Consider the following 15,677-nt stretch of genomic DNA (forward strand, 5'->3'; position numbering starts at 1 on the left):
TTTTTTTTTTTTTAATTATTAAATCGGAGGTACCTAATCCTGGTCCTAGAGATAAACCACCCAGTATCAACTCACCCAAGCTCAGAAAAACAACGTGGTTTGGGTTGAACAAAGACTGAAATCAACCAAAACAAGCCCATTATTGACTCAACAACCTAACAAACCCTAGGGATATGGGAAGACTTCAACCCATACAAAGGCTGAGTCTCAGCCTCAGATGCTCCATTCACATTATCAGTGAGATGGGAAACAAAGAACTGCAGGTAGTTTCTTGTGCTGCGCAGTAACAGAGAGGAATACACACTGGATTGAAGAAAAAAAAAAAAGATGCGTGATGTTCATCTTCATTAAAATCATCATTAAATCTAAGTTATTTTTAGTTTTCTTTTTAAAGGATTAAGTAGATTTAAGTGAGATATCCCTGCAGGTTTAGAACACATTCACCTGCTCCGAGTATGTTTTTGCTACAGCTCCATTTTGAAAATCTTCTGACCCTACAAGCCTAAGTCTGTAATTGCTTACCTTGTGATTCGATTTTGTTATTTACTCCAGAGCCCATGTGCTGATAGGCACAAGTCTGGCTTGCAAAATTAAAACATATTCTTGGTTAACCTTGCAAGAATCTCAGACATGCACCCTCTGATTGGCAGTCACTGCCTTCCTGGTCACAAAACTTTTTTTAAAAAGCACTGATCACACCATTCTACGGTAATACATATTCTTTGAGAAGCTGGAATAAAACCGTTACAGATACTGGAAAGACAAATGAGTTTCAGAATGCCTCTATAATAAATAATTACACCAAAACAGTGCTAGCATAAATGAATGGAAAAAATACAACATACTTTGTTTTCCTTTCCCAGTTTTTTTATTGGATCTTATTTACACATATAAACATTTTCCTTGTATGGCAATCAAGGTATTTAACCTTGCAGTTTGGCAAATCAAAACAACCAAATTGTAATAATGACGTAGTAAAAAAAAAAAAAAAAAAAAAAAAACACCTGTGGAAGTCATTTAGATCACAAATAATAATAATAATAATAATAATAATAATAATAATAATAATAATAATAATAATAATAATAATAATAAAATAAAACTTTAAAAGAGTAGGCAAGCGTTTACCTGCCTTAAATAGTCCCAAGCAGCAGTTTATGCTTTTGTTTCAGGGGGTACAAGATGAAGAAATGAAGCAGAAGACTTAGGTCTTTCTAAAACTACTACTGGCTTAAGGAACTGAAGCTGTTTTATAGCTTGGTCACCACAGCCCCTCAAAGCCCTTTCCAAAATAAAACGTAGGTTCTGGATGGAGCTGCACTCCCCTTTAGAGAGCAAGGGCTTAAGGTGTAATGATCGAGACTTTTTACCACGGGAGATGACCGGTCCTCTCTGGTCATTTTCCTTGACTGAGCCATTGCGTCGGTGAAGATCACGTCGTCGTGTAGGTTCTGGTTTATAGCAGGTGTTCAAGACTGCCACTGTCCGCACCTTGTCGCATCGCAAATGCTCTTCCTTTTCCTGAATGAACTTCAAGAATGAGGACTCGAATCCCAAAGGCTTATAAGTTGCGATGTCAAACGCCTTTGGGGACAAGCTGTGCGTCACTTGATCTTTTTGGGCTGGTGGGTGAGGCACAGTGGGTAGTGGCTCAGAGAGTTCAGAATTTTTTCGCCTGAGAGGCTGTCGTGTCGGGGTAGGACTTGCAGGTATACAGATGGTAGTAGAGACACTAACTGGTTTGCTTTCTCTGCCCAAAGGTTCTTGTGAAACATCGTCAACAGTTATTCTAAGCTTGGATGGTGGAGAAAGGTCTAGCGGTGGAGGAGGCACAAGGGGAGGAGCTGGAGACTCTGTTTTTGGTCGCTCCTGAGACAATTGCTCCTCCTGAGCTGGATTTCCCTGGTCAAGAAGCTCAACAGCACGCCCGTTAGACTCCCCATAAAGCACATCATCTGCAACAATCAGTACACTGCTATCAGGAGACAGCTCCCCTGAGAATTCCACAAGCTCCTTTCCCATCGATTCCGTTTTGATAGAATGGAGGCTCATAGGCACGGAAGGACCTCCTGGATTCTCAGGCTCAGATTGATACTCCATTTTGAGGACACCATTAGGAACTCTTGTCAAATCGGGTAAAGCAGACACCGCAGATTTCTTTTGTATGAGTTCTTCTAGCTTCTCAGCTGTGTAAAAGAGCTTGTCTTGATTTTGGGACAACATGGAAGGCATCATTTTGTGAACTCTTATATAGTGTCGTCGCATACTTTTGATACTGGATACCACAGAGTCACAGTTCTGCACCATGCAAGGGTAAGCCCCAGGCAAGCAACGATCTTGGCACATCTGCAGTGCCTCCTCAGGTGTTCGATAAACAAATTCATCCCCGTTTTCCTTGGACTTGGCACATGGCTCCTCTTCTGGTGCTTCTTCAATAGGTTCAAAGTTCTCAGTCTGACTAGTGCCACAATCTGTACTGCAGCACCTTAAAGACTGCTTGAGAGGTGACCTTTGGGAGACCTTTGATGACTGAGAGGAGGGTGTAATGATCAGTTTTTTCTGGCAGCCACTGTTGGACCCATCTCTTTTATGGGCGCTTTGAAGACGCACCACAAGGGGAACGGAGTGGTCACAGCGCCTGTAGAAGATGTGCTTTTTGAAACTGCTGAACTTGGATTGTAAAGGTGGGGCTGAAGATGGGGCTATGGGCTTTATCGGAGTCTGGTTCTGATGCGTCTGATTGGTGTGACGCAAAAGGCTGCTCTTCAGGTGGTAGGTGGCATTGCAGTTCGCATAGGTACACCTGAATCTCGGAATGGGTTCCTCCGATACTTGATGTTCTTTGCGGTAGTGTCTGTTCAGAGTAGAGAGATAATTGAACTGCTTATTACATCCATTGTATTTACAATGGAAAACATCATCATCCTCATCCCAACACACCTGGGAGGTGTTGTAGTGGTGTACATTTTGCAAGTGGCGCAGAAGACTGTACTGCTTCATGAACGCCGCACCACAGCCCTTGTGTACACAGTAGTAGGATTCATCTTCCCCTGCATCATCCATGCACTTATTCCCTTTTGTCACCAAACGCTGGCTTGCCCTTCTCTCCTGCACGATACCCTCTACAGCAGTTCTGCCCTCAGCAGGGCCATGTTTCAACAATGAAGGCTGTCTACTCCTTGGTTTCTTCTCCTCATTCATAATTTTGTCATCTCTTCTCTCCTTCTTACCCACCCACACCATCTCTCTCTCCTTGTTTACAGTTCTGTCTTTCAAAGCAGGAACACTCTTTTTCTCCACAGGAACCTCTTTTGCTTTCAAAGATCCTGAACCTTTTTTGCTGTTTGGTTTGGTTGGAGCCTGCAGAGAAGGAGTAGCCTCAGCCTTTTTTTTCAAAGATCCCAAACTTTCTTTGTTGTTTGGTTTGGCCGGAGCCTGCAGAGCAGGAGTATCCACAGACTTCTTTGCCAAAGGGCAGTTTGTTTGTTCTGCAACTGCCATGTTTTTGTTATGCTTAAGGCGATAATGAGCCTTCAGCTCTTTCCTTTCTTTGTAGCCCTTAGAGCAGAGGTGGCACTTGAAAGGTCTGAACTTGAGAGGATTAAAAATATCCTTCTGTTTTACTTCCTCCTCGTTATATCCATGCTTTGTGACATAGTGATGCACCAGTGCATTGCTAGTCACACTTTCATAGCCGCAGCTATCAACATCACAAGTGTAAGGCTTGCTTGGCTGCTGGAAAACAATATCGTCTGCCTGATTATCAAAGTTGGCTTCTCTAGGTGAAGATGGTGACTCTGCCTTACAAGGTGATTCTGCCTTCCACAGCTGCCTCTTTGAATCAGTAGGTGCCTGTTGAGATTTACTTCCGATTATGTTGGGTGTTGCTTTGGCAGGAGACTTAACATTTGAAGTCGTGGGACAGGACACCTGTGGCACTTTAGATTCTGAACTATCTCTGCGTGGATTACGTCGAACGCTGCTGGAGACAGCAGAATTAAGGCTTAGCTGACTAAGGCCTAGCACAATTTCAGTCAGTGCATCACTGAGTTCTGAGTGACTTGTATGAGCACTGAGTTTTGAGGAAGATGCTGATTGAAACTGCACAGAATCTATTGAAGACAAAAGAACATTTTCCTGACTAGATCCCTGGGTGGATGAACCACTTGGACTTCCGTCTCGACTGCTTTTACTGTCTTTAACAAACTTGTCCTTTGAATGTTCTTCATTTTCTACTTTGCAAACCTTGTTCTCTTCTTTAAACTGATCAGGATGTACAATTTTCAAGTGCTTCTGGATCTCTCTTGCTTTGTTAAAGGTCCTGCCACATTTCTCCAGGCCACAAGTGAATTTTTTACCATCGAAACAGACAGCAACACAAGTCAGTGAACCTCTGGACTCCTTGCATTCCAAGTGTCGTGATGGTGAGAGTTTGTTTTGTGCCCCATTCAACAATTCCTTTTTTGACTCTTGGGACACTTTACAACCATCATCGTCCTCTGCAACAGGAAGCAAAAGTTTTCTTTTTGCTTTCCTCTGTGCCTCAAAGTCCTTCTCTGAGAAGGTGATGCCATGAGTGTCTAAGTGCTTCAGGAATTCTTTACGACAGTAGTAAAACTTCTTGCAACCTAGACTGGTGCAGGTATATGCTGCATCACGGAAGTGCTGAGCCTCATGATGATATAGCTGACCCAGGTCACAAAAGGAGAGACTACAGCCCTTGAGTTCACAGTGGTAGGCAAGCAGAAAGCCATGGCTGTGTTTGTGTGCAAGGAGTTCGTTGGTGGTGTCAAAACGGCCATGGCACCCTGTGACCACACACATGTATGGATGCTCTCCGTAATGCATGCGACGGTGCTGCCTGTGGTGATGGGAACTCATAAATGTTCGGCGACAGAATGTGCACTTCTCCCGACGGTCTTTCATCTCCATGTAATGTCTGACGTTTGGGTCTGAATCTTCATGCTCATTCTTCAGGTGAACTCCTAAGTACTTGTAAAGCTTAAAAGTCCTTGAACAGTCCGTGGCAGGGCATGGATAAATCTCACGATCCTGTAGCTTAAAGTGTTTATAAATGTAATCAAATGTGATGTAATCATCATCATCTGTCTGCTTTTTAGGCACAGTGGCAGCTTGCTCCAAAATATGTTCCAACACAACAGGATCATGCGTAGACTGGTAGTACATGACTAGGGATGGGTCCAAGGGTATCTGGCCAGGCTCCAGGTCATTAAAATCATCCTCTTCTGTCTCCACTGCAAACTCCAACTTCTTTTTTACACTTGTCTCCTTCTTTTTGACTTTCTTCTTTCTCAAATGGCAGACTCTGGTAGGCATTCGAAGGTGTTCTTTGGAATGTGGAACAAGGTCATCTTTACTTTCAAATTTTTGCAGGCACACAGGACATGTCCATACATCATTTGTCAAATGCTTTCTCGAGTGATGGAGGAATCGTGGCTCAATCACCTCCTTCTGGCATATCTGACAGAGGAACTTATATTTCTGCCACCTTTTGGCCCTTTCAGAAGTCCAAAGTACTTCTTTCTTTGGAGAGTTCTGAAGCTGTAACTTCTTTGCACTTCCCTGATGCTGTACCTTAACATTTCCTTCATGCTGCTTGTTCTCCTTTTGTTCGGCATGACCATACTCATTAGTCTCAATTTCATCCTCTTTCTCAGCACTTTCGTCCTCTTGAGTCGTCACTGGCTGAGCACTGGGCACATCCTCCACACCCTCACTCTCGTCTTCCTCAGGCTCCAGTCCTAGCAGCTTAATACAGTAGTGCTTTAAGGTTTTCCAGTCCCAGAACTCAGGGTCAAATGGCCAGTGGGCTTTGAGAGCTAGGAGCAGCTCACAGCGCAACGAATTAGAGATAATTGCGTTCTCCTCATCATACTTTTGATCTGGACGCCTGTAAAGATCCTCAAGGCTGTCAAACACCTCTCTCGAGGGGCTCAAGAGAAACTCCGTGAGCTGGCAGGCCCGCAGCACCTCCAAATCATCTGGAAGGAGGCACGCAACAGTTTTGCAGACAGTTGTTTTGGTTTCTGTGTCCTCTTGTCGTGGAAGTTGAAGGGCTTTGACACAAAGTTCGACTGACACTGCCAAACCAAAGTGCATTGTCTGGAAACAAGAAGCAAATGGGAGACATTTTCAGTTGGGCTTCTCAGTGTAGATAAAGCCAAAAAAGAATAGCATGACTCTCAGGATATAAATACAATTTTTCACCTCAGTCTGTATTACTCGGATGAGGAACAGCAGATGGTAGACTGTCTTAGCTATAGCCCCAAACTGGAGGCACCGTTCTAAGAATGATTCAAGGGATCCATCAATTCTTCTCTGCAGCTTGCTCCAAAGCAGCGTCAACTCCCTGAAAGAGAACCACAAAGAAAAACAAAGCACAGATACATTCAGATGTGATCACTCTCACTGCAATCTGCATCAAGTCTGGATAAGCTCTACTGAAGGTGGAACAAAAGATTAATTGAATATGTGAGAGGTATTAAAAGTAAAAAAAAAAATTTTTTTTAAACGCACCAGGAGCAGTACAGACTTTCTTGCTGTAGTTGCTGGGTGAAGTAAGTGGTACAAAGGATGAAGGCTGTGTTCTCATCACCTTCTGTCTCCATATTGCAAATGATGTCCAGAACATCCTTGCCATCCAGCCTGGATATCTAACAGGACAAGAGAAACATGCAAATAAATGAATGAATGGATATTGTTTACATGCAAGTAAAAGATTTTTACGTATAAGTGTCTTATGTTGAAGCCAAAGGGGAAAAAAAAGAAAAATATTGATTCCTCTCTGAGGAAGATGCATCGCTGATCTAATGTTAGACATGGTTCTGCAGACCTTAATGATGTATTTATCATGAGCCATTTTAAAACGGCCATGCAAATAAATGTTATTATACAGTCCCAATCACAAGATGCATTACCTCCACAATAGCCTCCTCACTGGGCAGCAGTTGGCAAAGTTGTGTGACAAAGGTTTGGCGAAAGTTGGCCTGACCAGGCAGCAAGCTGCAGTTGCCACAGGCTTTAGTGAGAATCAAAGCCTTCTCAACCTCTCCGACTTTCTCCAAGTGCTTGATCCTCATCTCCAAAAAGTCATCCCCTTCCAGAGCAAGATAAGCATTCACTGTAGGAGACAACAGTATACAGAAGAAAATCAATGAATCAGAAAGTGTTTTTTGAGGGGCTTTGTAACCTGTAATTCCACAGTGTTTACATTTGACAAAGTATGCATTTCAGTTTTTCACAAAAACACATTAATTTATATACAGTTACAATCAAGAGACAGAATTTTGCTCCATTTCTTTGAAGCTGCTGAAGTATGACAAAATGTCAATTTTATTTTTGTACTTATTTAGAGAGTATGCCGAGTCTAAGCAAAAGAACTCAGAACTCAGGCTTCTGATAAAATCTACTACTGGCTTGACAAGTTTTATCTACTTTTGTCCTACATTTCAGGTGTGGGGTATGACTAGGCCAAAGTAACAGAGAGCTACAGACCTTCATCTGCATCTGTGGGCTGTCCAGTGAGGAGGGCAACAAGGGTGGGGTTACTCCAGGCTCCACCCTCTCCTGTGATCTGCAGAAGAGCTTGCAGGTCCATGCTCCCGTACTGTGACATGGCTTCATGTGCAGCCTGCATAGAAACACATTGCTGTCTGGAGTCGGCATTCAACCAAAATTATGAAAACAGACCTTTCTGATAACATTCAAATGCACAAAAACTGCTTTTAGCCATGATGAGACTGACGATAAATAAAATAAACCTGACAAAAAAAAAGCAGCAGCTGAATGAATTTTGTAATGGATAAGTAGCTGTTATGTTGTAAATAAGTACAAGTGCATAGTGATTTGCCTGGAGAAAGTTAAAGAGAGCAGTAAAACAACGTTTATTGATCTGTAACTACACAGATACGAGGTGTACAGAGTTATGCACAGTTTGCGGAAAGTACAAAACACTGACAGAGAAATTTTTCACAAAACAAAATGTCAAATGTGCACAATCAAAGAATTGGGTCATGTTTACCTTTGTAAGATTCATGTTATCTATTCTTATTGATTATTATCAATTGATTATCTATTCTTATTTAGCCATTAATTATTTGGTTATATGTGTTTATTGGTTTGCTGTGATGAGCGTATATGACAGACAGACACAGACAGACACCTATTCACTTGTATTAGCTTAACACATTTTTAAGGACAGCTTGGGGACTCGTGGATCCAGAGGTTCACACCTGCATCCTCTCTTTCTCCCTCCCTCTCCAAATGGCTACAGAATGGGCTAAAAAGATCACAACTGTGACCACAATTATAAATTTACAAGTAATAAAATGAATGAACTTGTCAGTGGTGACAGGTACCAGCCTTGAAATATTGTTTTTTTTGGGGTTTTTTTTTTTTGATAACTAGTTATTACAAATTGAATTTCAATAGCAACTGAAGAACTACCTCTCACCAAATTAATCTCCAAAATCTTGCTAATTAAAAAAGCAATACTAGATGTGTTGAAGATGTGTGACACGAATGTATGCATGTATGACAAGAATCAGGCACGGTGGACAGCAGAGATACTTAAATCAGAGAGCTGACCTGAGGTGGCTGAAAAGCTTAACGCATATTGTTATCTGGAACATAAAGAAAGCTCCTGGCATTTGATTTTTTTATCTTTAGGAGCCAGAGGATTCTTAAGCTAATATTTTGTCTGGAGTCCTGAGAATGTATTTATTGTCATAGATAACAAGTCAGGCTGTGCCCAATAAAGTAATTAGTTGGTAGCCAAGAGTTGCAGCAATCCTGCGCCAGCATTTCGGCCTTCCTATCTATTTTTACATTAGTTTAGTCTTTTTTCTTTTTAATTTCTGCACGAAATCAACCCATATTTTACAAGTAGAGATAAACAAACGTATCTTGGAACAGTAGCACTTGCTGAGAAGTTCTGCACTTAATGCAGCTTACGGCTCATTTTGGGCAAAGCATAAAGGGGTACCACCTTCTGTTTTTGACACCATCTGTGGGGGAAAAATGGGTGCGAAGGAGGTGTGTCTCACCTGAACAGAGCCATGGAACTGCAGCCAGGCTTCAAAAGGGATTTCATTCTGAGGTACAGAGAGAAGCAACTCAAAACAGCTCCTACAAGAAAAACAGCAATGTTTAGTGAATGTGACAGTCCAAATGTCTCTGCCCAGGTCTCTCTCAGGTCATAAGGGACCAAGTCAATTCAGGTGAAGTTAAATTCATAAATAATTTATTATTTATATATTACTTGCTGCAGCAAAAACATTAAAAGCCCCTTTCCTTCTGTTATTATAACGCAATCTGTAAGAATTATCTGGAAATAATATAAATGTATATACAAAACACTGTAGTGAAAGTAAACATGTTGGCATGCTCTACCCAACTGACTTAACCATCTGTTGCAACTCTATGTGGTTAAAAGGTAACAAAAGGGGTTCTTTTGATTCCTGAAAAAACTTAAAAGCTAGAAAGACAAATTAATCGTTACTTCTAGGACAGCAGGTAGCATGTTTGTGTTTTTAAGGTGTTCTTGAGTTCTAACCACACAAATATATATGAGGAATAGTAACAGACAGGTTTTGTAGAGGTCTGCACAGGTATAGCACCAAAGCATAAAACTGACCAATCATCACAAGTTTGAGAACCAACCCAAACTGACTGGTAAATTAATACTTTTGTCAATTTATAATATAAATATAAATTTGAATCCGGAGCCCAACTAGAACCCGCTCACATGCACCAACAGACCAATAATTTATTGAGAATGTTTAGGTGATGCTGGGCTGCAAGGCCAAACTATTTACTTACTACTCCTATTTGATTCATTTAGGTACATTTTAATCCTACAAATAAATGTAATTTTTTTTTTCTTTAATGCTAATTCAAATGTATGTTTCTCTATCTGTATCCCAGCAGATATGTATATGAAAAACACCAGATCTTGGCACTGGCCCACAACTCCCATACATGTGCATTCCTACTTGAATGTGGCACCACTGTTTTTGCTGGTGCATTGTGTCCACTTCAGCTAGTTTTCAACCCTCAAAAAAAAAAAAATTTTGTGATGTGTTGATCATTAAATTGCCTTCACATATCATGGTGTTACATTTGTGTAAAAACACCCACCCTCACTTGTTAAATCATACAACATGTGTGTAAATGCAGTACTCACAGCGCAAGCCTCTTTAGTACGAGAGCAACGTTGGGAGAATCAGCCGTCAGGTGCGGTCTCGCCGCCGCAAAACAGTTAATGGAGAGACAGTAGACCTCCAGCAAGGACAGGCCGTGCTCCACAGAGTTCCTGCTTCCAGCATAATGCATCAGAGCCTGCACACAGCCAGGAGAGAGCAAAAAATAAGTGTCATTCAGCTACTCATCTTGGGGCATTCATGGGCTGGAGGTTAGTGAACCAGCCTCGTGACCGGAAGGTCGCCGGTTACATTTACATTTTACAACAGCACATGACTGAGGTGTCCTAGAGCAAGACACCTAACCCCAACTGCTCCCCAGGCGCTGCGCATTGGGCTGCCCACCGCTCTGGGCAAGTGTGCTCAATGCCCCATAGTGTACTCACTAGAGTGTATGTGGTGATTCACTTCATGGATGGGTTAAATGCGGAGGCGAAATTTCCCCATTGTGGGACTAATAAGGGTCTCTTAATTACTTTACAGGCTAAGCCTATAACTGATTAAATTACAATTCTGTAGGACAGTGGCTCTCAAACCAGTCCTCCAGAAGTTTCCTGTGTTACAGAAATGTTTGAGCAAAAAATCTGAACCGTCTGGGGGTCCCTGAAGACTGACTTAAGACCCACTGCTTTAGAACCACTGCTTTTCCAGCACATAACAAAATCTCAAATTTCACCACAATTTAATTCAACACTACATTATAATTGATTCTAACATTCCCAACTTGATGCATGTGTCAACGACCCACACACAAATGTAATTTTTGACCACATGTAAAAAGAAAACTTGTTTTCCCCCTACATGTTAGCTACATCAGCCTTGTAGCTCCAACTTCTGATGCCAAACAGGCCTTGGCTCAGTGCTTAAATTTGGGGCAGGGTTAAGACAGCTTTCAAAAGTTTTTCATTAAAGTCCTTTAAGGTGTAACCTAATAGTAGACTGGTGTCCAGTTTTGTGAACATGGACGAAGCCTGGTCTGGAAGTCAACTGTTTCCTGGGGAGTCACAGAAATTTCAGCCAGCAAAAAAAAAAAAAAAATTCAAGTTTTGTTGAAAAGAGTAAAAAGCTGAAGATTTCAAAGATAAAAATAGGCCTACAAAACTCAACTGCCTTGGACGACCAGCTGTTCTCTGCTGGCAAGAGCATTGGATTTCGCTCAAAAACAGCAGTCTTAACACTGTAAATACTTTATTCATTTTATTTTAAGAAAACATTTTGTCCCCCATTTGTTAACTTTTTTCAGTTTCAACTATTTCTGTTTCACTGTGATTTCCCACCGACACGCCTATTTGGTCTAGAATTAAGCCAAATCTGGGTCCGGAAAACTGGCCCTAAACTCTTAAAAAAGAACCCTTTCCTCAAGGGTTCTTTAGTAAAGAAAATGGTTCTAAATAGAACCATTAAAACTCAAAAGAACTCTGCACATCATGACTGACAGATTATTCTATACAGAACCTGAAGCTATATAGAACCCTTTAAAAAGGTTCTTGTTAAAAGATGGTTCTTCAGTAAAGAAAATGGTTCTAAATAGAAAAAAAAGAAGATTCAAAGAACTCTTTGCATGATTAAATAGTTCTTTAGATTGAAGAGCTTTTCAGTGTGATGGTTGTTAAGATTTGGTTTGGAACAGCTCTGCGGAGAAGGGTCGAGCACCCCCCCACCCCCACCCCCACCCTCATCCAGAGCTTGTCCCTTGATACACAGATTAACAAGCTGCTTCATTAATGAGCTGAGAGTACCGAGCCCTCTGGAGAACATGTTTGAGAAGACTCCTTATAGAACACTTCCACTTCACTCCATCTGCTAGAGTGCTAGAGAGCACTGATTGGACCTTTGGGATCAGAGCGGATGCACCTCGAGCACGGTGCTATTTCCCACTTGCTCCTCTCGGCTCTCTCACACACATAATACACACATAAAGTCATACACAAAGGGAATCCCCCTCGTCATAAATCCTGAACAGAAGACAGAGAGAACCGAGAGGGACAGTTTGGTGGGGCAAATGTCACTCCATATTTAACCCTGTGGGATATTCTTAGGCAGGTTTCGCACCCCTGAGTATTCGCACCCCTGAAAACCAGATTCAACAAGAGTATGAAAGATACAGCAGTTTCAAGGACGATGGTTAAAAATACACTCGTCAGCTTTGGATAGCACCATGTATTCTCCTGCATGGCACATGACATGTTCTGATCCAATTGCATGTCACTACCTTTAGGGTTGTAGCAAAAAGTACCAAAAATATGAAACAAAGATTCAATAATTTAGGCCATAGGTCACCTATCTTTACCACAAAGGGCCAGCATACCTGCAGGTTCTCATTCCAACCAAGCAGGATACACATCATATAACTAACCAACTGTTTAAAGACCAACTGATTAAACAAGAAGAATCAGGTGCTTCTGCCTGACTGGAATGAAAACCTGCAGCCACACCAGCCCTTTGTGGATTAGATGGGGACCGCTGATTTAGGCCATCCCTTGCATGATCTCCAAGTCGTCTACTAGACCTAGATGACCAGTCAAAACAATGTTTTAGAGCGTAAAAGAGTTAAAGTTTTGAATTCATCACACAGAATACCTCAGCTGTCCAAAGTGACAGACTTAAGTAGCTTGTGCTTAAAACACCTTGTAGAGATTGATCTAGATAAGTTTTAAGGAACTGTCTTGACAAAAACAATCTGCCAAATGAACAGATCACAAACTACGGAAACCAGGGCAGACAATACCTCACTAGTGCAGAACTGAGAAACAGGGATATGATATTGGCATCGTGTCAGTATTGGCAGATATTTCCTTAAAATAAATTATGGGACAGGTGTTTAGATCTGACAGTTCAAACTAATACTTTGCGTTTAAAGTACTCAAAATGAGCAGTGTGTTTAGGTGATGCTAAAAAAACTTTTTTTCAATTTTTCAAAAAAATGTTATTCAATTGGCTGCGTTTGTAATCCTACAGAAGTAAGTGGGATTACTCTGTTAAACTACCAACCCTAATAAAACTCTTAGGGATACAGGTTTGTGTAGAATCTCAATCGACTTTTTAATAAACACCTTTAGGAACGAGATTTCCTGCCACATTAATACACTTCTATATAAATATGACTTAAAACCTCTAAAACCAGGGCACACTCATCCAGACTGAAGGCCTGGTTTAAGTCACCTGCACTTAAAACCTCTTTACGCCCCAAGTCTGTGCAGAATCTGTCAATTAACTTACGCACATCTTTTACACTTTATTGGACCCAAGCGATCTGTCAAACGAACACAAAAATAACTTCTGAAAGCAGGGCACAGGATAGCTCACAGACTGGAAGAAATCCAGGGCCAGGTTTAAAAGACCTGCGCTAAAACACAGCAGGCACAGCACACAAAGCCTTATCCTTGCTGGGGCTGTCCTACAGGGCCCCCAAAGACCGAAGTGAGGGGGAGCCGTCAGGAGAGCACAGCATCCATCAGAACAAACGCAAAGGCCTGGCACTCACAGCGGTTGCCACAGCAACGCCACGGCTGCTGGTGAGAGAGCTACCGAGCATGTCCTGTTGAAGCTAGTTTCCATTTTGGTGCTCTTTTCAACAATACCAACCACCCCCCCCCCAAAAAAAAAACCTCCAACACCTCACATTTCCGTTTCCAGTTCTGGACACTCCAGAATGGCAAAAATTCCCACAATGCTTAGCATGAAAACTCATTTCAATGCCCTAATACATTACTGCATTATTCAACACATTGCTTATTATGTCTTACTCAATATGCGGTTTGTTCTTCCTGGAAACAAATGTGAGTGAAGCTATTTTGTGCTCCCCTCAGCCAGATGTGCAAAAAATAGGCATAAGAAAAAAAAAAAAAAAAAGCTGAACAGAAACACTTTTGCACGCTTGATCGCACGCTTGATCGGAGCACGACCCTGCACTTATTTTGGTAGTGAACTATGTTTTAGTGCATGCACTTCTAAAACCAGCCACTTTCAGACAGATATGAAAACGCATGCATTTCAAAATTTGTCAATTATATGCCGAGTACAAAACACGCGAAAAGTCATTTTTCTTCCTTAACTTGCTTTGCAATCTGGAAGGACAAGATAAGGAAAATTCAGTGTCATTTCACAAAGAGGAACAACAGGATCCGGCCATCTACAAGCAAAACTTAGCTTTGCTACGTGACCAAGATCACACACACTGTCCCCCAGGTGGGGCACTAGCCCAAGTGTCCTGGAAATAATGAACTTGGGAAAGTTGCACACTCCATTTATAAAACGGTCATGCAAAAATGAATAAATAAGTATGTAAACACAAAAAGGGGAGATCAGGTCAAGGCCAATGCTGCCCAGCGGCATACAGACAAAAACAGTCGCCCCACCCCACACTAGCCAGCTGGAGAAGCCCCTTACAAACGAGACCCCCACAAAGAACAAAGTAACATTCACGTTGTGTGAACGGGCTGATGTTCAGTACAGACAAGAAGGAAAGCCAGAAAGCAGAACTGCAAGTTAATGCGCACCGCTTCCTTCAGTGCAACGGTAGTTTGCACGAGGCTTAAGTTGCCTTGTATTCTCGGTAGAATTGTCGCGTTCCACCTTAAATGGCGCTGCACTGTTGCACAATTTAAGGTGGAACGGGGAAATTGACATAAGAAGCTGACTTTCAGCTTCGTGTTTGCACAGACGGGGGCTAAGGAGGGGTGGGTGGGAAGGAGGGGGGGTTGAAGGTCTTTCCCAACTACACGCACTCCAACCCACCCAGCAGGCTGCATGGCCTTGGCTTTGCTACTACCAAAAATAAATAAAAAACGCGCAGATCCGACCAGAGACGCTTTGCGACCTAAACTAACGCATATTTACACAACACAGCGCATGCATGAATGTCGAGAACGCGCACGGGAGCGCGCTGCTGACAGCACACATAGAGAACCCCTCCGCCGCCTCTCTGCACCGTTTCTGTTGTTTTTTTTTCCTTCTTCTTCTTTCCTGCTCTCTCTCTCCCCCCCTCTCTCTCCCGTTACAGTTACCTGGCAGAAGCTGTCGCAGTACTCGGTGGAGGACTCCTCGGACACGTCCTGGTGCCGTAGCCCGGCCTCCAGCTGCTGCAGCGTGGCCTGCAGGCTCTCCATGGCCCAGAAGGCGTCGTGTTCGGCCGGGCTGCTCCACTCCGCCTCCGCTCCGTCCGCCATCTTCAGCGCGAGCCACGGCGCGTCCGCAGCCCACCGCGTCACGTGGCGCGCGCGGCGGGGGCGTGGCTGCCAAATTCTCTGGCAGGGTTGCCAGGTCCTAACAACTGCACGGATTCTTGAAAAATGATAAAAAATGATAACTGTACTCTTTTTTTTGTAAAGTACGAAGCCCCTAACGTGACATGGTGATTCATTTTTAATAAGCAGTGGCCAGGAGTTGATACATGAGGCCACAAATTAACATATGAGGCTACAAATGACTATTTTGAGGCCATAAATGAATATATCG

General features: G+C 42.5%; 1 protein-coding gene across 1 annotated transcript; it reads right to left on the reverse strand.

Moving 5' to 3' along the window:
• Positions 1–1,013: 1,013 nt before the first annotated feature.
• On the reverse strand, positions 1,014–15,412 carry rlf (RLF zinc finger). The gene is given in 9 exon segments (XM_017716733.2): positions 1,014–1,157; positions 1,159–6,123; positions 6,229–6,370; positions 6,538–6,674; positions 6,939–7,141; positions 7,516–7,651; positions 9,066–9,147; positions 10,205–10,359; positions 15,227–15,412. Coding segments are annotated over 9 exon segments (6,006 nt in total). The 5' UTR covers positions 15,389–15,412; the 3' UTR covers positions 1,014–1,133.
• Positions 15,413–15,677: the final 265 nt, after the last annotated feature.

Source organism: Pygocentrus nattereri, chromosome 10 (assembly GCF_015220715.1).
Source record: "Pygocentrus nattereri isolate fPygNat1 chromosome 10, fPygNat1.pri, whole genome shotgun sequence".
Classification (NCBI taxonomy): Eukaryota; Metazoa; Chordata; class Actinopteri; order Characiformes; family Serrasalmidae; genus Pygocentrus; species Pygocentrus nattereri.